This window comes from Eptatretus burgeri, chromosome 7 (assembly GCF_056783735.1).
Source record: "Eptatretus burgeri isolate ZD-2024b chromosome 7, Ebu_testis_v1, whole genome shotgun sequence".
NCBI lineage: Eukaryota > Metazoa > Chordata > Myxini > Myxiniformes > Myxinidae > Eptatretus > Eptatretus burgeri.
This window is the reverse complement of record NC_140967.1, coordinates 103,332,993-103,360,138: the sequence shown is the minus strand read 5'-3', so window position 1 is coordinate 103,360,138 and position 27,146 is coordinate 103,332,993. Positions and strand designations below refer to the sequence as shown.

Sequence of the window (27,146 nt, the reverse complement as noted above, 5' to 3'; positions counted from 1 at the left end):
CCCTTTAGACTTTTCGACCCCTTTAGACCCTTTTAAACGCATCGACCTGTAGATCCGAGATCCGTTGGACCCCTTTTCGAGGCACACAACACAACACAAACATCTGTAGTTTTCTTGCAATGCACAGACTGTTCGTTTTTTTCAGCAAGTAGTGCACAATCTCCACCCTCCTGGAGGCTGGCTGCTCATTCTGCTGCATTGAACATAATTTGCATATTGGTTCACTGAATTGGTTCACCATTGAAAACCTGGAAGCATGTTGTTGCTTTTGGATTTTACAAGTATCGTGCTATGCACGACATCTTTGTTGTTTGTTTGTTTGATTAGATTTTGGTGAAGATCCGGACGCAGATCTGGCCTTTCAGTGGGATACAAAACATAGATTGTTCAGCCTGGCAGAGGTATGCGCTCTACCGAGTGCCGTTCTCGTTTAGTTGTGTAACTGATCGCTCAGGTGTGGACCCGGAATTTAATGTCATTGCCGTTGCACTTCAGCATTATGAGGGCATCACATTTTATGGATTTGTCTTACCCTTCACGTGCACTGCTCTCTCTGCTGTCTCCACTTCATGCACATATTTTAACGACTTGTTTACCGTGCCTTGCTTCATACCCTCGAGTTGGTACTTGTGTGCCATGCCCTTGTGTGCCGTTACTTGTGACTGTTTAGTCTCATTTGAACGTTGCGACATTCTCTTCGGTAAAAGCCCAGGCCAAACAGTTCCAAATTTAACTCTTTGCACCTTTGATTTCCAGGTCATCTGAATATTATGTTCTAATAGTGCGATTAGAAGTGAAAAGGGCATTTTTTTATTTTTATAAGAAGGGTAGGGTCGACTTTAATAGGGGGCTGATGTTGGATGAAAGTGCCAGTTTGGGATGGAGAGTAAGAGGGAGGGTGTGTGTGTATTGGCCTTCAATAACCCAGGAAATTTGACATATTTAATATAGTTGGATAAAAACAATAATGTTTTGACTCGATTATTTATTTACATATTTCCTTTTCCATAATTTGATTTTCACTGTTCACCTCCAGTCGCTGTCGTATCTCAGGTCGTTTTTGCTTTTATTTCTACATTTCCTCTTCCTTTGCCCCCCTTCCCACCCTTTGTCTCATTCATTTATTTTTTCTTGTTTGCTTGTTATCTAGTTTGTATTTGACTATTTTGTGCAGTGTAATTGTCTGAATGCCGTTGCAGGTATATGGGAATTGGTCTCTCGGCGCAAGGGGTGAACATGAACAGGCTACCAGGTGAGAGTTTGCAATTATAGAAAATTGTGGCAGGGAGCGCACATGGTGGTGGACTGGGCAGGGGGGTGGGGTAGCAGGGAGCGCACATGGTGGTAGACTGGGCAGGGGGTGGGTAGCAGGGAGCGCACATGGTGGTGGGGAGGGGGGGTGAAGCAGCAGGGAGCACACATGGTTGACTGGGAGTGGGGAGGGGTTGGGAAGCAGGGAGTGCACCTGCTGTTGGACTGGCAGGGGGGTCGGATAGCAGGGAGCACAGATGGTGGTGGACTGGGAGTTGTGAGGGGTCGGGTAACAGGAAGTGCACATGGTTGGTGGGCTGGGAGGAGGTCGGGGTCGGGTAGCAGGGAGTGCACATGGTGGTGGATTGGGAGGGGGGAGGGGTCAGGTAGCAGGAATTGCACATGGTGGTGGACTGAGATGGGGGGGGTGCGGTATCAGGGAGCACAAGTGGTGAACTGGAATGGAGGAGGGAGGGGTCGGGAACACACATGATGGTGAAAAGGGAGGAGGGAGGAGTCGGGAGCACACATGCACTGATCTCTACACCTGGATTGGACACGACGGCTCCGTGCGTGAAGCCACCGGAAGTGCACTGTCCGCCATCTTGTCTCCCCCAAAAGAGGCGAAGTGTACACGCAACGTTGAACCGGGCCCGGCCGATTTTGCAAAATATATTTCTTCAAATATATTTCAACTTCTGTCTCATATTTTAATGGATTTTGAAGTAAATTACTGTTCCTATTACTCAATCGAATTCCAGAAAATTCCCTTGGAGCTCCTTGGCAATTGCAAGGAGGCGATCAATGCATATTATGAGTCCCGACACAGGGTTGGATTGGAAAACAAACATAGGCGTAACATCCAAGTTACATTAGGCTCCAGGTCACTTCATCAATAACAAAACAAAACTAAGGTCATGTTTTTTATGTTTTGTTATTTAGGCAATTTTATGTTATTCTACCTTTCTTAATGTGTTTAAGGATTTTTTAGTTTCAACTTTCTTATATACGTTTTTTAAGGGATTTAAAATTTTTTTTTTTTTTTTTGCTGTTTTTAGTGCTTTTTCAGGTTACGTTTTCCTCGACATTTTTTGTAGCAGGGGAGGGCAAAAATTGTGGGGGGGGGGAATTTTGGTTCAACATAAGTGGGAGGGTCAAAACTTTTAATGTACAAAAGAGAGTGCGGGGGAAATTTTTTTTTTGGTGGGGAAAATTTTTTTTCGCACAGGCGAGCGATTTTGGGGAAGGCATATGTGAATATATTTCCAAACTTAAAGGGTTTAATTTGTTGGTTTTTAATCTGTCACTCTCCAAAATAAGAGGTGTACCATTAGATTCTCAGGGGGGCATGGAAGTTTTTATGGTAAAAAATATCTTCACCCGTGAGTTGAGACCCCCCCCCCCAAAAAAAAATCTTCACCCAATTCTGGATAAAGGTATACATATAAAAACTTATTCTGCCTGACCCAAACTTCCATCCCCACCCCCCAATTGGCTTACATATTATTTCATTGCCCTTAACATTTACAGAACACTTTCAAAGAAATGAATTGGCCTAATGCAAAACATGCATGTAAATAATGAGATGAAAATCACATAAAAGCTTGATGAGTTCAATTGCTTTAATTTCAAGATGCAGTCAGTACCTCTTACAACAAATATCAAAAAGACAACATTTACATAGTACACTATGTAGAGTCATTCGAAAACTTTACCACATACGTACATGGAAACAGCAAACAAAACTTTTTTCCAGAGTTTTAAAAATGTTTAAATGATATAAAATATTGAGTTAGGTAAGACTATGAAAACGTTTTAAAATATATATTATCAATGGATGTAGTCTAAATGTTAGTGTAAAACATTTTTGTCAAATATGAATAAAAAGTGTTTTTTCACCTTTGCAAGATTATGAACAAAGATTTTTGAAACCATTTTGAAAACATTGTAAAAACATTTTATAACCTTCACTAAATTCAGCATTTAAGGGAAGGCGTCTTTCAGATCGATGAAACACGCTGGTCACCACTTAAATTCAGGCGAGTGCAACATCCCAAGCTAAGCAATTTCACCCCGCATAATCTCATTGAATTTGGAACTTTTTGAATTGCACCACGCTTCACAAACTCGTCAGGATCTAGCGGATTTCAAATAATTTGTTTTTTTCACAAGTAACAATATTCTTCATATGTTCATATTAATTTTAGTTTCTTTAATTGATTGTATTAAGAATTATGACACTCAAACAAGTGTGAACTTTCTTTTTGTGCAGTGATAATATCTTTTTTTTTGTAAGGGACCAATCAATAACGCAGGGGGAATATAGGGAGAATCCAAGCTTTGGAGAACCTTCAGGATGGAATCTGAAATTTTTGTTTGGAACATGAAGTATTAAATGGAGACAATTTTGAAAACACGGGGGGGGGCAAGAAAATTTTGAGCGGACATGAGGGGGACACAAAATTTTGTAATTTTTTTTTTAATTTCTCCCATCCTCTGTAAATATTGATCATTCTCTAAATATAAAATTGTAATGAACAATAGAGTTTATCATTCCTCTGTGGTTTCAACAAGTACAAAATGGATATTTAGTATTTGTGGAAGCATTCTGTTTCCCTATATGGAATAGCTTGATCTTAGAGTAACACGATGATGTTACTACGTTTTTTTTGCACCTTTTTTACCGGTGCTAGTGAATATGATTGTCATCTACTGCGGTGTCAAACTGGTGACCATGTAGCTCAGGGAACAGTTTTAGCTCTGCACTGATGAAGCAACTGCCTGTGAGATGCCACCCCCCACCTCCACCCCGCCTCCTATGGAAGCTTTTCGTGGGGGGTCGGGGGGTCTGTGGAAACACTTTTCCGTTTCTAAGCAATTAAGTGTGTGATTTTTACTGATGGCTGAACAAATTGAATTTGGACATTCGTTTCCGAACTTTGGGTCCGGTAACAGAGGCTGCCATCTGTTTCCCAATATGGAAAAGCTTGATCTTACAGTAACATGATGCTGCAAGTTTTACCTGGTAGTGACCATCATTGTCATCTACTGCAGTGTTAAACTGGTGTTCATGTCGCTCAGGGAACAGTTTCAGCCCTGCACAGTTACTCAAAACTGATGAAGCAACTGCCTGTGAGATGCCACCCCCCTGTGGAAGCTTTCCGTTTGAGGTCTTTAAGAGTCTTTGGAAAAACTTTTCTGTTTCCAATAAGTGATTTCATTAAGTACTGTGAGGGGTCGTTCAACATTTTCGCCATTTTCACATACGTACAAAGCTTTTGCATTCTTTTCAAACCCCTCCCTCGCTAGAATTTGCTCAAAAAATTGACACCATCCATGAGATTGCTACGCTACGGTGAAATGCATGAATGGCAAAAGTGGTTCTTGCAGAGTGCCCTTGTAAACATAGACCATATGACTTTTTTTTTTAACCTGTAATTAAAAAGTTTTTTTTGCCCGAAAAGATCAATTAGTTTTCAATAATTTCGGCATGCAGGAATAGCATGACGATGATTGAACAAGTTACTATCATATAGTTCATGACTTGAGTTTGTAAGCTTACCGGTGCGGTGCGGTCTGTAAATCTGTAATCCCTGTCAGCGCACAGACGTAAAAGGTGATCAAACCACGCAAAGTGACATTCTCTCATGGTCACATGAGGTCTGTGATTTCCACAAGTTCATTATACCAACTAATAAAACTTTGCATGAGTTACATGCAAAGTTTATTGCTTGCATTTGGAGATTTCTTACTGCCAGTCTGCTGTTTTCGTACTTCGCTGCAGTGATGTTTTGGGGGAGACAAGATGACGGAAAGTGAACTTCCGGTGACTTCACTCCTCGGTATACAATCGCTGTGGACGCGACGAATCCAGGTGTAGAGATCAGTGCACACATGGTGGTGAAAAGGGAGAGGGGAGGGGTCAGGTAACAGGAAGTGCACATGGTGGTGGACTGGGAGGAGGTCGGGGTCGGGTAGCAGCAGGGAGTACGCATGGTGGTGGACTGGGAGGGGCTGTGGGGTAGCAGGGAGCACACATGGTGGTGGACTGGGAGGGGGGAAGGGTCAAGTAGCAGGAATTGCACATGATGGTGGACTGAGATGGAGGGTGTGTGGTAGCAGGGAGTGCAAATGGCGGTGGCCTTGAGGGGTTGGGGGGAGGGGGTGAGTGTTTGCTGTCTGGTGGTGGTACATAGTGGTTCTTTCTTGTCATCTTCCATTTGCTTACATTTTAAGCTGTCACATTATAACTTCAGTTGACAAAATGAGATATTGATGATGAATGAAGCCATTTTATAAACCTACCATCGATTATAATCCTAAAGTTTGTGTGAAGGTTCATAAACACTGCCCGGACAGGTCTGATTAGCTTCTCATCAGTTGAGATATCTTTCGTTCATAATAATGTACTTGGCCGTGATTGTAAAACGTTTAACAACACAGCAGTTGGAGTGCACCGATGCCTTTTCAGCTGCACCTTGAGCGAGGAAGCTTGACCTGTAATGTGGTGATGCTGGCAAACAACATTATTTTTAGAAACCTTTGCTCACACTCTTTACTGTGCTGTGTTTAAGTTTCACAAAGGAGCTTGTTCACTCCATTGGAACCGGTAATGGACACGTACGAGTGAGTCAAGTATTTGTAACTGAAGTGGAAAGTGATGATCAAAAGACAAACAACAAGCGGTGGTGAATACGTTATCGGAACAATGGATCATCACGGGAAATACAAAAGGGTGAACATGTTGTACGAGTGATTTGTATGTGAGGCCTTTGCTTTTTATTTAAAAAAATCATTACACCTCGTTTTCATGCTGCCACAGGAAAAGCTTTGTGTTTACGGATGTGAAGTCAAGTGTTCGGCTACCACGGACTCTGGTAGGCAGAAAGACAATGGCAGACGGTAACAGAGAACCAATGTCGCGTGAAAGGCAAAGAATGGTCTGAATTATGTGCTTGAACTACCACTTGATGCATGGGAGCGGTACGTCAACAAACTCGGGTATCAAGAGGACCACCTGCAGCTCACCTGATCAGTATTATTTACAAAATGGTTGTCTTGCCGATCTGTCCATGTGGCTCAATATTAGTTTCACGGATGTTTCTTTTTATCTTATTGATAAACTAGGACAGTTCATTCACAATTCTTTATGGGCCTGTAAGTCAATGAAGGCTTGTGAAAATGTAGAAAGAAGTTTTTTTGGGGGGGGGGGATTTGACCCCCAGCTCATGCCCCAGGGGGGTGGGAACTTTGGGACACAGGGGTCAAAATGAAAAGAAAATGTAATTCATCATTTGATATTGGATCATTCCCCGTTGAACTTTTTGCCATCTTTCAATTTTGCTTGAGGTGGGAAGCGTGAGGATTTGTGATGGCATGTCATCGGCGTCGCTCTAGTTACCTCCGCCAGCGGAGGTGGAAGGAGGTTATGTTTTTTTTCACCCCTGTTTGTCTGTTTGTCTGTGTGCAGGATATCTCAAAAAGTTGCGGACAGAATTGGAGGAAATCTTGTGGACGGGTTGGGTGTGTGACAAGGACGAATTGATTAGATTTTGGTGAAGATCCGGATCCTGGTCCAACTACTAGAATTTGAAAAGTGATTCTTCACCATTGATTGGGCCAAAAGTGATATAATAGCACGATATCTCGAAAAAGTTGTGGTGGACGGATTCAGACGAAACTTGGTGGACATGTTGCGTCGTGTGTCATGAGGATGAATTGATTCAATTTTGGTGAAGATCCGAATCCGATAATTTTTGTAGTTTCTATAGTGATTCTTCACCATTGAGAGATCGGGCCAAAAACGATATCTAGCACGATATTTCAAAAATGTATTGGGCCCGATCTGCTCTCGTGGAATCGGACATTGCGTGGCGGAGGTGTGCGCTCCACCGAGTGCCCTTCTAGTTTGATAATCCTTCCAGATCGAGATGGTGAGACTATGAGATCTGTGAAATATTTAAAGTGGTGTTCATTTTGTCAGACCAACATCAAATCAATTTTGCATCAGCAGAGCATGATGTAGCTGCAACCTATTAAGGTTGTTTAGCTTGATCCGTATTTGAACGTTGTCTATCGCACGTTTCACATTTTGGCTTTCTCACTTGACCATCTCTGTTGTCAACACTGGCCAGTTTCATGTCCCCCTCTTCAGTCTTGCCTGCCTATTCTAATGAAACGCAGTCCTTTCCCATGGAGGATCCTTCACCAGCCAAATCTTTGATCTCTGCTCGCTTGCCATGTACTATTCTCAGTCCTGAAAACGATTCCTAGGATTTTCCTATTACCACTGGGCATCGTGTGACTGCCTCTGTGCATCCATGTGTTGTACTGATGTGGAACTGATTGGTCAGATGATAAATTATTTACAGTGTAAACCTTCATCATTTGGCTGTAGTCTGATGGTAGTTATTCTCTCATATGATGGAAGGGTGGCACTCCCATACGATTGCCTTTTTATCTGAAGTTCACACGGCGATTACCCTGCACATGCGAAGCGAAAAGCGGAGTTAAGCAATTGGTTCATGTCTGTCCGTCCATCTGTGCACAGACGTCAGTTTATGATCGAGGAAAATCTTGGTTTAACTTTAATCTTTTATTTTGAACATTAATCAGAACATGAATCTGAAAACAAGTTTGCAATTTACAGTATTTGGCTCTGACTGCGTCCCGATCACACACGCGCAGAGTGGATGTTCTTGCTCTCTCTCTCTCTCTCTGCCCGCCTGGCAGTCAAACAAAACTGAAAATCATTCCAAACAGGAAACTTGCTGTTTTTAAGGATGTCATAAAGGACACAAACAACAGGCACGAAGAACTCGTGTAACATGTTAGATCGGGTTGTGTCATCGACACTGGGTGAAACGGCGGTAAATTCTAGAACTAATTTATCTATTTGACTTTTACAATCTTTATTACATTATAATTGAATAAAAGCAGAGAAAATAAATTAATATCAGCTTGGAGGGAAGGAGATCAGGCAGGGAAATAGGTTTGAGTGTCTGTGAGGAACAGTGACCGGGCATGGTAAGAGGTGCGGAGGAGGATTCAGGTGGGTGTGAATGTATGGAGGAGGGTGGAGGGAGTAAGGGCAGACAGAAAGATACCAAGAAAATTGAAAGGGAAGGTTCTGATGTCGTGTGTAACGCCGGCCTACCTTTACGGTTTGGAGACGGTGGCACTGACAGAGTGACAACAACAGAGGCTGAAGGATTGCGGGAGTGAACAGGGTGGATGGAAAGATGGATGAACTGAGGGAGGAGACTTGTGTGCAGATGAGTTTGATGGGGAGATTGGGGAAATGCCGGCTGAGATGGGCTGGACACTTGGTGCAGATGGGGGAAGAGAACGGATGGGTTGAGGGAGCAAGGTAGGAGGAAAAGAGGTAGACGTGGTTGAGATGGGAGGATTGTGTGAGGAGGGATATCCATAAGGTAGGGGTGGTCAGAGAATGGAGAGAGTTAGCTGAGGATCGAGGGAAGTGGAGGAGTATTGTGATCAAGGCAGGGCAGAAGCTTGGTGCCATTGGACCTCACCCTTCATGAGGAGGAGTGGAGGAGAAGAGGAGTCAGAGAAGAATTATATACTTGAACACTGTAGAACACAAATGCTTTGTTAATACTTCCAGGAGCCTCCAGTTACCGCGAAACTTCCGGAATTTTTAAAACGATTTTAAAAATCATTATTTTATTTAAATTAAAGTAGACACTTGAACACAAGTCCGTGGGGCAACATATTATATGAACTCTGGTTAATGATGCATTCATTAGGTAAATCAGTCCACGATGCCTTTTCAGGTAAAGATGTGTACAGAAAACCCCAAGCAGGGTAATTATTTCCACGATACTGGCAACAGTGGCCTTCCCTCTTTATGTGAGAGAGTGTGCAATCTGACAAGCACAAAGTTAGTGTAACTTGGGCACCTGGTTTTGTTTCGCCAATCGGAAGGCGAGCGAGCCTGGGTTCCAGAACAGAAACGGTAGCTTTTGGTGAACCACGAACGACCTCAACATGCGTCCCGTGCACTCTTATATGCTCCCCCTTGATGAAACTACGTCGTCCCTTTGCATCTCACCTCCTGCTTGTCCCATTGTTATTATTGCCGATTCGCTGAAGTCTCAGTAATGCATTTCCTCCCCCAGGATGGGATAAATTCTCATACGGCTACCACGGGGATGATGGGCACAGTTTTTGTTCGTCGGGCTCGGGCCAACCGTACGGTCCCACCTTCACCACCGGGGACGTCGTCGGTTGCTGCGTCAACCTCATCAACAACACGTGTTTCTACACGAAGAACGGCCACAGCCTGGGTACTTTTTTTGCACACACCGAAATTCCAATACGCGTGCTAACGCTGAACTTGTGATGTGATGAACAGGCCTCTCGTGCGTCTCGTGTTATTTGTACGATGACGGTTTGTGGTTTATTCGGCTAGAATGAACGCTTCGTGCCGCTCGGATCGATGGCGATTTGTCCCGCAGGCTGAGATGCCTTTATTTTCGCTTTCTCCTGTTTCACTTATCACGTGTGTACGGCCCTGAGTGGTTAACGTGTTCTTTTTCACTGTTTCCGCAGGAGTTGCATTTACAGACCTCCCTGTAAGTATTTTTTTTGTTTATTCCTTGTGTTGTATGACTTTTGCTCCCGTTTGATGGCCATCATCATTCGGTGTAATAATTTAGCTGTGAATGGATGGCTGCATCAGACTATATCTTCAGTATCTGGTCTCGTTGTTGAAGCTACAAGGAGAAGTTTTTCGTGGGTTTTTAAGTCTGCTTTGGTGAGGAGCCATGTGTTTATCGTACATACACAGGGTAGGGAAAGTTAATGTGTCGGCATACGAAGCGTGTCACACATGTTTGGGTTGTAAGGATCTGGGAAGGGAATGCCATAAATGGGGAAGGTTTTTTTTTTTTTTTTTTTTTTTTTTTTGTATACCTTGGTCGAGGCTCGTATGAGAGCTAACACACAACTCACAGCAAGGAGGCATGAGACAAGAGGGGCGGGAGTGGAAGGGACAAAACAGTGGGGAACAGACACATTAGGTGAACTGTGGAAGGGAGAGGGATGGGGATGGGACGGGGAACATGGCGAAGAGAAGATGGACATTTCAGGGACTTTCAGGAAGGAAAGCAGGAGAAATGAAGGAAGTAGGCTTGGGTGGATTATCAGGGGTAGAAAAGATCGAGGATTTGGATGGGGGAAGATAAGAGGTGGTGGTGAACAGCTGTTTTGAAAGGCTGGAGGGAAGAATGGGAAAGAATAGAGTGAGGAAGTTTATTCCAAAGGCGGGAAAAAAGAGGAATGAAAGAGTGAAGATGAGCAGTGATTCGTGATTTTGGTAGTTTTACCAGAAGGGGGTTGTTGGCGGACCTTGAGCGCCCTGTGGAAATGTGGTGGGGACAAATCGCAGAGAGAGCAGGGGGGCAAGGCTGGAGAGGAGTCGGTAGAAGACAGAAAGACCACCGACCAACCTGCGGTGATTGAGTGAGAGGCCCAAAGACTCAGCTTCATTGCGGGAGATGCCCATGATCTTAAATGCCCTGGTTTTGACAGCGTGAAGCCGAGAAAGGTGGGAGGCAGGAGCACCAGCCCAGAGGGGAGAGCAGTACTCCATCAGGCTACGGACAAAAGCTTTGTAAGTGGTCAGGAGCTCAAGAGGGCCGAGGAAGGACTTAGCACGACTGAGGATTCCCAGTCGGCGACTGGCTTTTGAGGCGAGGTTGGAAATGTGACTTTCCCAGGAAAGGTCATGGCAGATAGTGAGACCTAGAAGCTTGAAAGAAAAGACTTCTTCCAGAGGATTGTTGAGAAAGTGGATGGGGGGGTTTTGTAAACCAAGCTGTTCTTGTTTTAATCCAATATTAATCCAGGATGTGACTCTGCCACAAGGTTAAACAAGATGTGCTCCATGGAACGGATATGACGGTTGTTATCGGTCAAATGGCATCCCTCCGTCATGTATGCTGTAAAATACACGGCCGATATGGACTTGTTCCCTTGTGTGCATGAATAAATAAATTTTCCTCCAGACGATTGTACCACCAATTTACGTTTACTCCGCACGTGTGACGCGAAAGCGAGATTAGGCAATCGGTTCACTTTGTCTGTCGGTTCGTCTGTCTCCCAGCGTCAGTTTATGATCGAGGAACAACTTGATTTAATTTGAATGTTATATTTTGAACACAAATCGGAAAACGAACCTGGAGTTTAACAGTACTTTGGCTCTGAATTCATCCCGATTGCACATGCGCAGGAAGGAGTGAGATAAAAGTTTTACTCTGTCTGCTTGCCTTGCAGTCAAACGAAAATGAAAATCATTCCAAACAGGAAACTCACTGTTTTTAAGGACGTCATAAGGGACACAAACAACAGGCACGAAGAACTAATGTGTACCGTGTTCGATAAGGTGGTGTAAAAGATGCTGCATTAGTGGCGGCAAACGTTTTATTTTATTTTATTTTTGTCAAAATTTTCAAAACCCTTTCGTGTCTCAGTATTTCACCAAAATATTGTGCTATTTTACATCACCTCAACCGATCAAATTTGCTGCTCACAGAGCCCGCCCATGTCCTTATTTCCTAAGACTACATGGGGTAAGGTGTTCTATAATCTCTCTAGTTTACAACTCTCGGGTTCTGTATGATCATTTCAGTGGAAGGGCTTTCAGTCAATGATCTGTATGATCATTTCAGTTCTGTATGATCATTGTCTCTCACCTTTATTCCACCCTCCTCCTCCTCCCACGCTTCCCACTTTATCTAGCCAAACCTTTACCCCACAGTAGGGCTGCAGACTCCGGGCGAGGTGGTGGAAGCAAACTTTGGGCAGCGCCCATTTGTGTTCGACATTGAGGATTACACGCGCGAGTGGCGTGCTCGCATCCAAAACGCCATCTCTCGCTTCCCTCTTACCGAGCCACACGGGCAGTGGCAAATGACGCTCCAGACGTACGCACGGCAAACTTCTCTTGGAAGCCTGTTTGAACAATTTCGGAACAGTTATTCCCAGTCGTGCACCCTCTCACTGTGTGCATTGTTCCCTCCAGAATGGTGGCCTCCTACCTGGTGCACCATGGCTACTGTGCAACGGCCGAGGCTTTCGCACGTGCTACGGGACAAACGTTCCAGGAAGACCTTGCGTCCATAAAAAATCGGCAGAGTGAGCCAGGAATTATTAACCCGCGGCTTCATTCCCGTTCTAGAACGTATCTCTCCCGTGATGCCTTTGTGGTGTTCAGATGTGGTTTTGCAGTCATTTATCCCGGCATTTATGAAATAGTAATCAAATGAGAGTTTAAACTAGTCGGGCCCAATGGATTTCCTTGAGTAGGACCTTTGCACATGTTGTACGGTCGACTGCATAACATGTACACTTGGTTAAAGACGGCCAGCCATCGGAAAAGCATGTCCATGGCATCGCGAACAAAGTGGAAAATCCATTTTCATGAAAAATGTGCTGTCAAGTTTATACATCTTCATCCATTTGTTGAGGGTCGTGAAAACAAATTGGCATGGAAAGGTACACGTGCTTTATTTAATGGTCGGGAATGAAGAACAATTAAATATGGGCTACAGGAAGAGTACGAGAGATTGCAGATAGTTATGTGTGTATCGGTCCAGCGGAGGTGTACCTGCAGAAGAGAAGAAATTGCATGGATCTACATGGAGAAGCGACACGATATAAGTACGAGAAACTGGTTGAAGAACAGCAAAGTGTTTTGGTGCCTTACACCCCTCAGCCTCCCCCCAGCCCTAACGCTGCACGGGAAGAGAAACGTGATTAAGTGACACTTTGTAGCCAAAGGTGGCGCTTTGTAATATCTGCTGCCACCACCACCAGGTGGCGCTACACAGTACACATTTATGTAGAGAATTTATGCCCCCTCCCCCCCCCCCACCCCCGCGTGAGGCCACGACCACATAGCCGATGTTGCCCCACCCCTACACAGAGTTGTATTTGTACTCTGAGTTTAAAATTTGTAACTTTAAAGATGTGGCTATGCTTAGAACACTTACAGAGATAGATAGAGAAAGAGCTTTTTGCCTTTTCTAGGTATAGATATGTTTCAAGTGAATGTGAAAGGCATGTTGACTGCCAGATGTGATTCTTTGTATGCTCCTGGCTGCATCAAGTGAAGGATATGGCATCTTCACCATATGGGTTTCACACAGGGATCCAAAAGTTGGTTTTGGCCGGGAGGATGGGTGAAGCTATAGAGACGACGCAGCAGTGCTACCCAGGCCTGCTGGAGCGAAATCCTGAACTGCTCTTCCGTTTAAAGTAAGTTTTAATTGATTGAGTGTTGCGCTGCTGCATTGTTTCGTCTTCTGCTCCTCCTTTGTCATTGCAGTTCCTCAAGGATTGGGGGGGGGGAAAGGGGGTATACGGTGAGGGATCAGGTGACCCATGACTGGTATGAATGTTTTTCCATAGTTGAGAATTTTCCCTCAAATAGGTCACTACTCTTGCAGGGAGCTGTGAAAGCAGCCTTCAACCAAGGCAAGAATGTAGAAGGTGGTGTGCGTTTCTGTCTATGCTGTCGCTGATGACTCGCCAATAAGTGATGAAACCAGTCTGCCAGCAGAGGGGGTGTGTAGCATTGGTATTCTCATGTATGTACGTACTACTTGTGAATGCTTTGCAGCTGGAGAGGAACTCAGGTAGAGTTTGAAACAGCAAGGTCCTACATTGTGTATCTTTTCTTTGTTACTTTGGGCAGCGTTATTTGACTGGAAGAGCATGGGAGTTAATCTATTTGATATGACAAGCGACCTGGGGTAATTGATTTGGTGAGAGCTGATTTGTTATTCCCTCCAATTACAGGTGAGAGATGTGATTGGATCTTCATATACATATAAACTACCGGTTAAAAGTTTTAGAACACCCCCATTTTTCTAGTTTTTACTGAAGTTTAAGCAGTTCAAGTCCAGTGAATAACCTGAATTGGTACAAAGCTATGTGGTAAACTGCCAGAGGGTAAAAAAAACAAACAGTTTAGGTTACCAAAAACTGAAAAATAATGTAAATTTCAGAGTTGTTAAAAATGGCCCTTTTCAGGGAACAAGTAATGGGTTAGCAACTGCAGCTGTTCTGCAGCAATGGAAGTAAATTAAGCCTTCAAAGTTGATGCAAACAATTCCCTCATGTGTCCCAACTTTTGTTGATTAGTTACAAACTCTGTGTAAAAGCAGTGTTGGAACAGACTGTGTTGCTTCACCTTCTGAAGCATTATTTGGACAATATTGCACTGCAGGAAGTAGTATATTGCTATCATAATGGTGAGAAAAAGACAATTAACAAAGGAAGACAGACAGACCATGATAACCTTTAAAAGTGTCGGTCTTTCCTTCAGACAAATTGCAAATTAGCCAAGGTGTTAGTGAGTACAGTTTTCTACACCATCAAAAGGCACTTGGAAACTGGAGGAAACTCTGACAGGAAGAGGTCTGGCAGATCCAAAGCCACAACACAATCAGAAAACAAGTTTCTGAGAGTCAACAGCTTGTGTGATAGGTGGCTCACAGGACAGGAGCTTCAAGCACAGCTTAACACTGGTCGAAGTAAGGAAGTCTCAGTTTCAACTGTGATGAGAAGACTTCGAGCTGCAGGTTTGACAGGTCGAGTGGCAGTAAGAGAGCCATTGCTAAGATGGGAAAATAAGAAAAAGAGGCTTGCCTGGCCCATGAAGCACTGCCATGGATGACTGAAAACTGGAAGAAGGTCTTCTGGACCGATAAATCAAAATTTGAAATCTTCGGTTCATCACGCAGGGTTTTTGTACGCCATCGAGAAGGCGAAAGGATGGTTCCTCAATGTGTGACACCAACTGTCAAACATTGAGGAGGAAGCGCGATGATCTGGGCCTCTTTTGCTGGATCCAGAGTCGACAACTTGCACAGGGTGACTGGCACCCTGAACCAAAAGCGCCACCACAGCATTTTACAGCGCCATGCAATACCCTCTGGTCTCCACCTAGTTGGTCAGGGGTTCATCCTACAGCAAGATAACGACCCAAAACAAACCTCCAGGCTATGTCAGAACTTCCTTAGAAGAAAGGAACAAGATGGTAGGCTTCAAATCATGGAATGGCCAGCACAGTCTGCAGACTTAAACCCCATCGAGCTGGTTTCAGATGAACTGGACAGAAGGGTGAAGCAAAGCAACCTTCAAGTGAAACACATTTGTGGGAACTTCTGCAACAGTGTTGGGAAGAACTTTCCGAACAATATTTAATTTCCATTGTAGAAACAATGCCACGAGTATGTTCGGCTGTTATATCTGCAAAAGGTGGCTACTTTGACGAGTCAAAAATTTGAATTAAATTTTGTTCAACAAAACGATTCCATGATTTATTTTTTATCTGCAATTGTTTATTTGTTCTGCGCTTTAATTTCATAGTACATTGAAACATTAAACTTCTTAAATGTCAGTAAAAACTGGAAAAATGGGGGAGTTCTAAAACTCTTGACTGGTAGTGTGTGTGTGTGTGTGTGTGTGTGTGTGTGTGTGTGTGTGTGTGTGTGTGTGTGTGTGTGTGTGTGTGTGTGTGTGTGTGTGTGTGTGTGTGTGTGTGTGTGTGTGTGTGTGTGTGTGTGTGTGTGTGTGTGTGTGTGTGTGTGTGTGTGTGTGTGTGTGTGTGTGTGTGTTGTTTAAGATTGGGGCGGTTGGGATTACAAATTTTTTAAGAAGAGGAAGGCACTTCCAACGAAAAGTAAAATCTTGATCGACTCCACTAATTTGAGCAAAAAACCGAGAGTAGACCCGGTCTCAGGGCAACCTTTCGCCGCTTCACAGCCGGCTTCATCAAGCACAATAGAGCCCGGGCCTCGGCACGTGTGCAGTTTTTATTTCGATACAACCGTTCATTTCTGGTCACGTGCTGGTGCTTAAGATCAAATGGAGGAGTGCTTTTTTTTTGTTTTTATAATTTAATTTTGCAAACAAACATCAAATCACATCATTGAAAGGGTGCTCTGCTCTTTTATTGTTTTTATTTACACTTTATCTGGTGTTGTACGTGTGTGGGTGAACACGTGTGTGCACTTGTTATTTTTGTGTTTCAGGGGCACGAACATGGCTGGTTTCGTGTCTGGGTTGGGCATGATGAGGTGTTGGTTGTGCGAGTGTTGAGGTTCTCTTTGGGTGTTGTGCACATGTGGATGTGGTGTTTGGGATTGGGTGTTTGTTGCTCACTTTATCCAGCCGTTTGCACCATCCAGTTTTCACACATTTGCATTTGAGGTGTGTATTGTGTGGGTATGTCCACCGTCTCCCCAGTTAGGCCACCCTCCCGGCTCTTCACCTGCCACACAACCTGTGTCTTTTGTTAGATGTGGAGTCGAGGACATGGGTCTCATCAAAGTCAAACTTATGGCCAGATTGCAGCCAAACACGGGCTCTGGCTGACTGGGTCGTTTTTCCAAGCCTAATTGCTCTATCATGTTCATGTCGTCGTTGTTTCAAATTCCTTCCAGTCTCACCAATGTAGAATTGGTCACAGTCTTTGCATGATGAATGGTAAACGACTCCTGATTTATCACCAGTTGGTATTGGGTCCTTTAGTTTTGAAATGACATTGCGGATGATGCGTCGAGGCTTGTAGGCTACACCAATCCGTGCACGACGTATTATCCTGCCAATCCTTTCTGAAAGGCCCGGGTAGTGTGGCAGTACACAGTGCCCAAGTGTGTCTGGCTCCTTCCGTTCTGTCCAATCCACCGGCGGAGAAGAAAACCACCATCATGAACCGTGTGGCTCAGACCATCGGAGCCTTTATACACACGAGTCAACCTAAACCTAACCTCTCGGTACCAGAGCTGAAGTCTCTAAAAAGTCTGAGAAACAGGACCAATTTGATATTTGCACCAGCAGATGAAGGCAGGGTAGTGGCAGTAATGGAGAAGGAATCATATCATGGTAAAGTCATATCACCACTGGAGGATGGTAAAACGTACCAAAAATTACCTGATGACTCAACTCCAAAGCAACAACGGTCCTTCAACACACGATTGTCTATGCTAAAACGAGCAGGCAGGCTGGGCAACCAGGACTACAATTGGTTTGACTGCAGCAATAGTTCAGCACCTAGACGGTATGGTCTTCCAAAGATCCACAAAGACAATGTCCCTCTGAGACCCATCGTGTCCTTCGTCAATGCACCATCTTACCGATTGTCAGGCTTTCTAGCACGTGTCATTAGCAGACTTGTAGGAAGGACTGACAAAACGGTTAAGAATAGTGGTGAATTTGTCCAAAGGATGAGAGGTTAGAATCCAAGATGATGAGACGATAGTATCTTTCGATGTGGTTTCCCTTTTCACCAACATCCCAGTCGATCTTGCGGTGAGCGTCACACTCGACCGGTTGAAACATTCAAACGATTGGAAAATGGCTTGTCAGAACAGCAAACTAACACCTGAAGATATTGCGAGCTTGCTGGAGATGTCTGAATAGCACGACCTTCATCTATGACGGTGCACACTACCCACAAATATTTGGCACAGCTATGGGTTCACCGGTCTCTGATGTTGTGGCCAATTTGGTGATGGAGGAACTCGAACGAAGGATATTTGAGACTCATGATAATTGGCTCCCACGGAACCGCAACAGAAATGTAGATGACACCTTCGTCATCTCAAAACTAAAGGACCCAATACCAACTGGTGATAAATCAGGAGTCGTATACCAATTCATCATGCAAAGACTGTGACCAATTCTACATTGGTGAGACTGGAAGGAATTTGAAACAACGACGACATGAACATGATAGAGCAATTAGGCTTGGAAAAATGACCCCAGTCAGCCATAGCACGTGTTTGCCTGCAATGTGGCCATAAATTTGACTTTGATGAGACCCGTGTCCGAGACTCTACATCCAACAAAAGACACAGGTTGACACTGGAAGTGTGGCAGGTGAAGAGCCGGGAGGGCGGCCTAACTGGGGAGACGGTTGACATACCCACACAATACACACCTCAAATGCAAATGGCGAAAACTGTATGGTGCAAATGGCTGGATAAGGTGAGCAACAAACACCACATCCATATGTGCACAACACCCAACGAGAACCTCAACACTCACACAACCAACACCTCATCATGCCCCACCCAGACACGAAACCAGCCGTGTTCGTGCCCCTGAAACACAAACACAAAATAACAAGTGCACACACGTGTTCACCCACACACATACAACACCACATCGCGTGTAAATAAAAACAAAAAAGAGCAGAGAACCCTTTCAATGATGTGATTTGACGTTTGTTTTTGCTTTTGCAAATTAAAATTATAGAAATGAAAAAAACACTCCTCCATTTAACCTTGAGCACCAGCACGTGACCGCAAATGAGCGGTCGTATCGAAATAATAACTGCACACGTGCCGAGGCCGGCGAAAACTGATGAAGCCGGCGAAACGTTGCCCTGAGACCGGGTCTGCTCTCGATTTTTTTTTTTTTTACTCAAATTAGCGGAGTCAATCGAGTTTTTACTTTTGGTTTGAAGCACCTTCTTCTTATTTAAAAAAATATATAATATATATATTTTTTTCAGTTGGTACTCACCTTTATTTTTGGTATTGGTTTTCCACGCAAGTGGCGGTTTCATTTCTGGAAATAGTGTTTGCATAATGACTCGCCGGTATTTTGGCCTCCAGTCCTGGTTTTGTGGAATCACTTTAACATGCTCTGCCTGATATTGCTGCCAATATGGCTTATTGTGGCCAACATGGGCTGTTTCTCACATGAACTGCTTTTAGTTTGTGGTACAGTGTGGCCCACAAGATGGCGACGGTGGTGATGGTGCCACTCGCCACGTCGTACATCAAGAGGATCCTGTAAAATTATTGCTTTTTGGTGTATGTTGCAGTTCTGTGAAGCCAGCACTCCCCCAAGGCAATGGCACCCAACATATAGCGGTCCCAAGACGATTATTTCATTAGTATTGATTCAGGTAGCCCTTCCATTATGTCTCGTGGGTATGTGGGACAAGTTGCATTGTGTAAGACTTTTTAGTTTGGTCTTCAATTCCATTTGCGATTCTTTCATCGATTTTATTTTACTTTATTTCACACTTGACCTCTTATCTCCTTCATGCACGCACGCCACGGAGCAGACCGCACAGCAACAGCCTCATTATCATATGCACGCCATTTCCCCGTTCAAACTGACTTGACGTCCGGTTCCGGTTCTTGAGCAACAGTGGTGGTTCCTCTTTAGGGTCTCAGCCGACTTTCTCCAAGATTAGTTTTCCGGTTGTTCTTGTCACGTTTTTACTGCCATTTTGTTATGTCTGTGGTTACTGTGTGTTTCTCGTTCAGTCTTGTGTTAACACCCGTGCTAGTTGTTGATTGTTCATCGTCTTTTCATATCGGGTACCCTTGAGGCCTACCCTTCTTCCCGTCTGTATGCACGAGTGTTTATTGTTTTTTTTGTGTTCACACTGTCAAGGCTCGCATAAGAGCAACAAGGGGAGCAGGAGATAAGGGGGGGGGGTCTTGGGGAAGGAAAAAACAGTGTGGAACAGAGATATGAGGGGATCTGTGAAAGGGAGAGGGATGTGGTGGGGTACACAGGGTGAACAAGATGGACACGACAGGGACTTTCAGGAAGGAAAGCAGGGAATTTGAAGTAGCTGTGGTTGGAGTTGATAAACGGAGGTAGAAAAGATCGTGGTTTTGGATGGGGGAAGATAACAGATGGTGATCAACAGCTGTTTTGAAGACCTGGAGGGAAGAGTGGGATTGAAGAGAGTATGGGAGTTTGTTCCAAAGGTGGTGAAAAAGAGGAATGAAAGAGTGAAGGTGAGCAGTGATTCTTGATTTTGGTAGTTTTTCCAGAAGGGGGTTGCTGGCAGACCTTGAGTGCCCTGCAGAAATATGGGGAGTGGGGGGGGGGGCGTGGAGGACATATCTCAGAGCAGAGGGGTGAGTCCAAATTGGAGACGGTAGAAGACAGAAAGACCACCAACCTGCCTGCGGTGAGAGAGTGAGAGACCCAAAGAGTCAGCCTCATCGTGGGAGATACCGGTGATCTTAAATGCCTTGGTTTCCACAGCGTGAAGCTGAGAAAGGTGAGAGGCGGGAGCACCAGCCCAAAGGGGAGAGCAGTACTCCATCAGGCTGCGGACGAAAGCTTTGTATGTGGTCACGAACTCTGGTGTGCCGAGGAAGGACAGTGCACGATGAAAGATGCCCAGTCGGCGGTTGGCTTTGGAGGCCAGCTTCCCCTCCAACCTCTCCTTATCACCAACAGTATTTATTTTCTCCACTTTTCTCTCCACCCTCCTCCTATCCCCCTCAAATATACCCTCTGTTTCATGTCTTAGAAAATATATATATATTTTCAACCTTTTATCTCACATTATACCCCACGTAACCACGTGACTTCTTGTACCGACTCTTCTTCCTCCTCCTCCCGACAATCTCCCATCTGCTACTTTTGCCAACTGACATTCACTATTCACCTTCACGATATTTTCTTCAACCTTTCCCCATACCTAATCTTACCTAATCTTTAAAAAATAAAATTATTTATTATTTTAACCTCTCACATTACAACTCCTGCAACCACACTTCTCTACCCCCTCTCCTTCTTCAAAAGGCTCTTTTCAATTTGACCTTTCCTTCATTCTGTGTCTCAGACGTCCCCCTGTTACAACGTTTCTTTTCTCCATTCTCTTAATTCCCCTTTATTGCATCTCTCATGTAATGTCTTCAATCACATCTCTGACTTTACAAAAGAAATTTTAATCCCAGTTTGCAATGTATGTTCGTGTTCCATCAATCATCCTTTTTTTTCCAACTTCAGTGCCAATTCACCGCACCTCCTTAAATCTGCTTCCTCCTAACCCCTCACCTGTTAACCCCTCTCCTTACTCCTCCCATCTTGTGCCTCATCCTCCCTTTGCTCTTGGCACCTCCTCACTGCCTTCTGCTTTAGTATCAGCTCCTCCTTTGTTGTCCCAAAGTGTGTGCTGTTCTAACATCTGTGAGCTCCATTCTAACGGAACAGATATCTCGCACTCTCAATCCAGTACACTACTCGTCACCATAAACATGCTACTTCCATCCTTTCAGCACACCTCCCGCTCTTCCCAACCCCTCAAATCTTGTACCTCCCCCTGCCCGCTCCCTTCTTCACCATACCTCTACCAAGTCTCATTCTTCCCCTCTCCCCACCTCTCCCATCGCCCACCTGCACCTTGGCCGTGCCTGCTCTTATTGTCTCCCCTCCTTCTCAAAGCACCCTTCACACACCCCCCTCCAAGCTTCCCTCTCACCTTTGTCAAAAATTCCCGCCTCACCCTTCTTCCTCAACTCTCCCCTCTCACCCTTCTCCCTCCATTCCCGACAATGTGGAGAGCTTGCTTTCAAACCTCGACTCAGATTCTGCAACCGGACCAGCCCACATGTCCTAAAAACCTGCTCTGCTGCTCTTGCTCACCCTCTCTCTGTTCTATTCACCCTCTCATTTACTCAAGGTCATCTGTCATCTGCTTGCAAATCAGCAAACATTACAGCTCTACATTAAAAAGGTACAAAAACAGATCCCTGCAACTACAGACCAATCAGCCTTCTCCCAATCATCAGCAAAGTTATGGAATCCATCGCTTCAGACATTAAATCCTTCCTCTTCTCCAATGGCTTGATTTCCGATCATCAATTTGGTTTCAGACCAGTCACTCTACCCTGGATATGCTGCTTCTGCTCTCCCAACAATGGATGGAGATACTCAATGCCGGACGTGAAATCAGAGCCCTATCCCAACAAAGTCCTTCCTTGGCCCACCTGAGCTCCTGACAACATACAAAACTTTCATCCACAGCCTCATGGAGAACTGCTCTCTCCCCTCTGGGCTGCTCCTCCTGCCTCTCACCTTTCTCTGCTTCACGCTGTGGAAACCAAAGCTTTTAGGATCATTGGTATCTCCCACGGTGAAGCTGAGTGTGCGGGTCCCTCACTCTCACCGCAGGCAGGTCGGTGGTCTTTGTCTTCTACCCCCCTCTCCGGCCTGCCCCCACCCGCTCTGTATGAGATATGCCCCCCCCCCCCATATTTACGCAGGGTGCTCAAGGTCTGCCAGCATTCCCCTTCCAGATCAAGATCTTCTACCAAGATCAAGAATCACTGCTCACCTTCACTCTTTCATTCCTCTTTTTTCCTGCCTTTGGAACAAACTCCCACACTCTCTTCAATCCCAATCTTCCCTACAGCTCTTCCAAACAGCTGTTCAACAGAATCTCTTATCTTCCCACTTCCAAAACCTCAATCTTTTCTACCCCCGTTAATCCGCCCCAACCCTCCTCCTTAAAATTCCCTGCTTTCCTTCCTGAAAGTCCCTGTCGTATTAGGACCTGAAAATCCCTGTCGTGTCCATGTTTTAATTTTTTTAATTTTTATTTTGTAAACCTTGTCGAGGCTCGTATGAGAGCGAACACACAACGCACAGCAAGGGGGGCATGAGACAAGAGTGGTGGGAGTTTGAAGGACAAAACAGTGGGGAACAGAGACATTAGGAGTTCTGTGGAAGGGAGAGGGATGGGGCGGGGAACATGGGGACATTTTAAGATGGACATTAAGATGGACATCTTGCTTACCCTGTGAACCTCGCCCCATCCCTCTCCATTCCACAGATCTACTCATGTCTGTTCCACATTGTTTTTTTCCTTCTCTCTCCCACCCCTCTTGTCTCCTGCTCCCCTTGTTGTACGTCATGTGTGTTAGCTCTCATACGAGTCTCGTCAATGTATACAATAAACAAACAAACACTGTGCCATTCCCCAATGGACGTTTCACCTCAGACCGTCACCGTACTCAATACTATGCTACACCCTTGGTACAAATAACCACCACACCCTCCTAAAAATCCCCACAGTAACCTATGCTCGACCTCCTCGTTACAACCGCGACAACCACTTCAGCCTCCTCACCACAACTGCTTCAACCGCTCCGAACGCTTCAACATCCTTACCATGAACACCATAGCGCTTTACCTACCTCACCACAACTGCGATGAGGCACCGCGACCACAATCGGTACCCCAGACGCTCACTGTTGTCCTTTGGGATACCGGGCAATGGAGGACATTACGGAGTGTACGAGTCGGAACATATTTGTGTGTAGCTCAAAGCGCAAGTACGTGTTGGAGTCCGTTCAACATCGTTTGGGTAGCCCTGGCGCTCCGCTAAATAGTGACCCTCATTTGGAGCTCGGCACACATTCATGACCGGAGAGTGCTCCCAAAAACCTGCAGGCCATGTTGGTCTCTGAGCTCCATTACATGGCCAAGTTTGGGGGGTAAATGAGGCCATTTTTGGCTTCAGAGTCTGTTGGGGCGGGGCTACTTCTCGGGGAGGCATCTGCGTGCCAATAGGAATGCTCGGATACGCCTACAGGGCATTTTGATCCGATGGTTTTTTTACTCCTTTGCCCAGACTCTATAAAATAACTGCAAAAGACCCAAGAGAGCAGTCACCGGGTCATTGCGGAGTCGCCGGGTCATTGCGGAGGAGTCTTTGGGTCATTGCAGAGTCGCCGGGTCATTGCGGAGGAATCGCCAAGTTATCTGCGTTCTGCTTCGTCCTCGTTCCTCTTGGCTAGCTTCGTTCCACAGCCAGTCTTCATTCTGCTCAGTATTCATTAGCATTTACATTTACAGACGTTCTCACACGCCACATCTCGTCTGCTGTGGATGCACAAAAACTAAAAAGTGGAACTACAGATGCACAGTCCTTCACGCTTCCTCTTCTGCACTACATCTGCATCTCATTTACATCTCGTTTGCACCTCCCACTCACGCACCATAGACACCCGCAGTTTTCTTCCCTCCTCCCCCTCCAAAGTGACTGGGAAGCATGGGCCTGTCGGCCATGCCAGGTATTGAAAGACGTCGTCAACACCTCAAACTGCCTCATCTTTCTGTGCTCTCTAATATCCTCAGGTATGTGTCTCATGGTGCCTGTTATGTTGGATTAAAGATAAGATTGTAGAAGTTTATTGTCGGTGTAAGTCTGCCCTGTGTCCTGTCTTGCCTCTTTGTAGATATTTGCGTACCTTTTTACCTGCTTTTGAATAAATCCTTTTTTTGTTTAATTGTATAACAAATTGCTTATGTTATAAATGTATCCAGCTCGTTCTGTGTTTTCCTGCATTGGTCCAGCATTGTCCGCACTTTAGTTTAGCCGGGAAGTTCTGCCCCACTAATATGTTCTTGTTAGCCAGCGCACACTCACTGTATCACTCGGTAGTAGTCTGGGTGTGCGCTGAGGGCACGAGCCCCCCACCCCCTTTTGGTTTGGCCGTCCACAGGTAAGGTATCACGTGAAGTAGTGTAACCCTGCCAGGATTGACAGTACCAATCGGCATTCGTGGTTGCTTAGCAACTGGCTGGTGCACAGCGTTATCTGTGACCGGTGGCCTCAGGAACGGCCATTCGGGCGGGATCCGAGTGCTTCCCCTTGTGGCTAGCCTCGGACCTCGGATCCGTAACAGTATTTTTGGACATGAAGACTGATGCTCTGCTCTTATTGATCATAAAATCATTGAAATTGATAGTGAATTTTGCCTGGTATCTTGCCATGCATCAAAACGACTTTTTACCGCATTTGTGGAGTAAGGACCGAGACACGGAGATGCGGTAGTTTATGCAAAATGGGTATGGTACGATTGTAAATCTATCATCGGTTCATGGGTCTCCCTGTACTCGTCTGTGATTGATCGTGTTATTTAAATCTTGATGATGGTTTCGGTGGAGTCTGATGTACCATTGTTGCTTGCTTGGTGACCGGTGTGCCGTTGCAGGGTGCGACAGTTTGTAGAAATGGTGAATGGCACTGACAGCGAAGTCCGCTCGCTGGGTGCCGGAGGCCGCAGTCCCAAGTCTCAAGACAGCTACGCCGGTAGCCCCCGGGCCTGTCGCACGCCAAATGCCAGCCCTTGTCATCCTGGCTTTTCCCATTCCGCTGTAACAGCAAATGGCTCCTGCACCCATAACACAGGTTTGCGGCAAAATTGTTTGATTGGAAAATGCTGGCAGATTGATGAAGGCCATTGTGTCGACCTTTCTCAAACCAAAAAAAATTGTTCGTCCATCAGCGTGGTTGCTACGTTTTTACAGCTCGTGATGTCGAGAAAGAGAATGATGCACTGTGTGCCTTCCAGGTGCTGAGACTGTGAGCTGCACAAATGGAGTATCAGATGGAAAGGGCCACGGAGGAAGTAGGAAAGCAAAGCAGCAGCAACAGCAGCGCAACGGAGGCCCAACAACGGCACTCAGGTCAGCAACGGCACTTTTCATGGACGTGCTGAAAAGAAAAGCAGGATTGCCAGTTCAAATGGTGCACATGCTTCCCGTGCCCTTTCTCTTTCTTTTGCTTGTACGACATAATAGCCACTCGCCGAGAGCGCACAGTTGTCCTTGTGCTCCGCAGTGGAATGAGTGGATTTTCCCTACCTTGGCCACTCTTGTCACTATGTTGCTTTGCTCACTTGTGAGTTGTGCGTGCATGCCATGTTGCCCATTTGTGTTGCTGCGCTGGGTCAGCCTTGCCTTCATTCCCTCCCCTAGTGAGGGCGACGACGAACCGGATGAAGACGAGGCTATGGAGTGTTATGGGAATGGCGTGCTGGATAGCTCCGAAACCAATGGGGTTCTCAATGGCAGGTGTAAACGTAACGCCTGCTCCGGAGCTGTGAATGACGATGACGAGGATGAGGATGAGGACGAAGATGAGGATGGGGAAGACGATGATGAGGATGGTGATGATGATGATGATGATGATGATGATGAAGGAGGAGACACTGAAATGGGTACAACTGGCACATGATCGCTCATACAGCCATTACAAGGGCGATGATTTTTCTTTGCATTTTTATGGTATCGCTTGTTCTTTTTAATGGTGTCCGAGTGAGAATTGTTGTTTCGTCACACCCGAAGAGGACCTTCAGTGTCTCAGGGCAGATGGGTTTGAGTTGAGCTGTGAAAGGAGCATTAGGTATTGGGTGAGGAGTGGGAGAGTGCAGCATTGAGCTAAGGGGAAGAAGAGCAATCTGCACCAACATGTTCACCAAATTTCTGCCATTTATTAATTTATTTACTGGCAAAGGCACCAGGCGTTGCCGGTCAATGCCGGGTCCCTCCTCCCACCCGTTCCCTTCCCTCCGGGCTTCCACCCTCCCTCCTCCCTCCTCCCTCCTCCCTCCACCCTTCCTCTACCACCTCCACCTTTCCTCTCCCACCTCCACCCTTCCTCTCCCACCTCCACCCTTCCTCTCCCACCTCCACCCTTCCTCTCCCACCTCCACCCTTCCTCTCCCACCTCCACCCTTCCTCTCCCACCTCCACCCTTCCTCTCCCACCTCCACCCTTTCTCTCCCACCTCCACCCTTCCTCTCCCACCTCCACCCTTCCTCTCCCACCTCCACCCTTCCTCTCCCACCTCCACCCTTCCTCTCCCACCTCCACCCTTCCTCTCCCACCTCCACCCTTCTAGCGTCTCCTCTCCAGCATCGCTCCCCCCGCTCTATCTGCGATATGTCCACCCCCCCCCGCGTATTCCCACAGGGTGCTCAAGGTCCGCCAGCATCCCCCTTCTGGCAAAACTACCAAAATCAAGGATCACGGCACACCTTCACTCTTTCATTCCTCTTTTTTTCCTGCATTTGGAACAAACTCTCACACTCTCTTCAATCCCACTCTTCCCTCCAGGTCTTCAAAACAGCTGTTCACCACTATCTCCCATCCAAAACCATGATCTTTTCTACCCCCGTTAATCTACCCCAAACCCACCTCCTTAAAATTCCCTGCTTTCCTTCCTGAAAGTCCCTGTCGTGTCCATCTTGTTTACCCCGTGTTCCCCACCCCATCCGTCTCCCTTCCAAAGATCTCCTCATGTCTCT

At 45.7% G+C, this 27,146-nt stretch overlaps 1 protein-coding gene across 3 annotated transcripts in view; it reads left to right on the top strand.

Moving 5' to 3' along the window:
* The window catches only part of LOC147023969 (ran-binding protein 9-like), a 108,852-nt gene that overhangs the window by 76,390 nt on the left and 5,316 nt on the right, over window positions 1–27,146 (top strand). For all 3 annotated transcript variants that reach the window (XM_085890060.1, XM_085890061.1, XM_085890062.1), the window contains 9 exons: window positions 1,200–1,252; window positions 9,393–9,560; window positions 9,826–9,848; window positions 12,016–12,200; window positions 12,299–12,411; window positions 13,425–13,533; window positions 25,050–25,246; window positions 25,410–25,524; window positions 25,816–26,057. In XM_085890060.1, coding sequence (XP_085746186.1) covers window positions 1,200–1,252; window positions 9,393–9,560; window positions 9,826–9,848; window positions 12,016–12,200; window positions 12,299–12,411; window positions 13,425–13,533; window positions 25,050–25,246; window positions 25,410–25,524; window positions 25,816–26,057 — 1,205 coding nt within the window. The remainder of the gene's footprint in view (window positions 1–1,199; window positions 1,253–9,392; window positions 9,561–9,825; window positions 9,849–12,015; window positions 12,201–12,298; window positions 12,412–13,424; window positions 13,534–25,049; window positions 25,247–25,409; window positions 25,525–25,815; window positions 26,058–27,146) is intronic.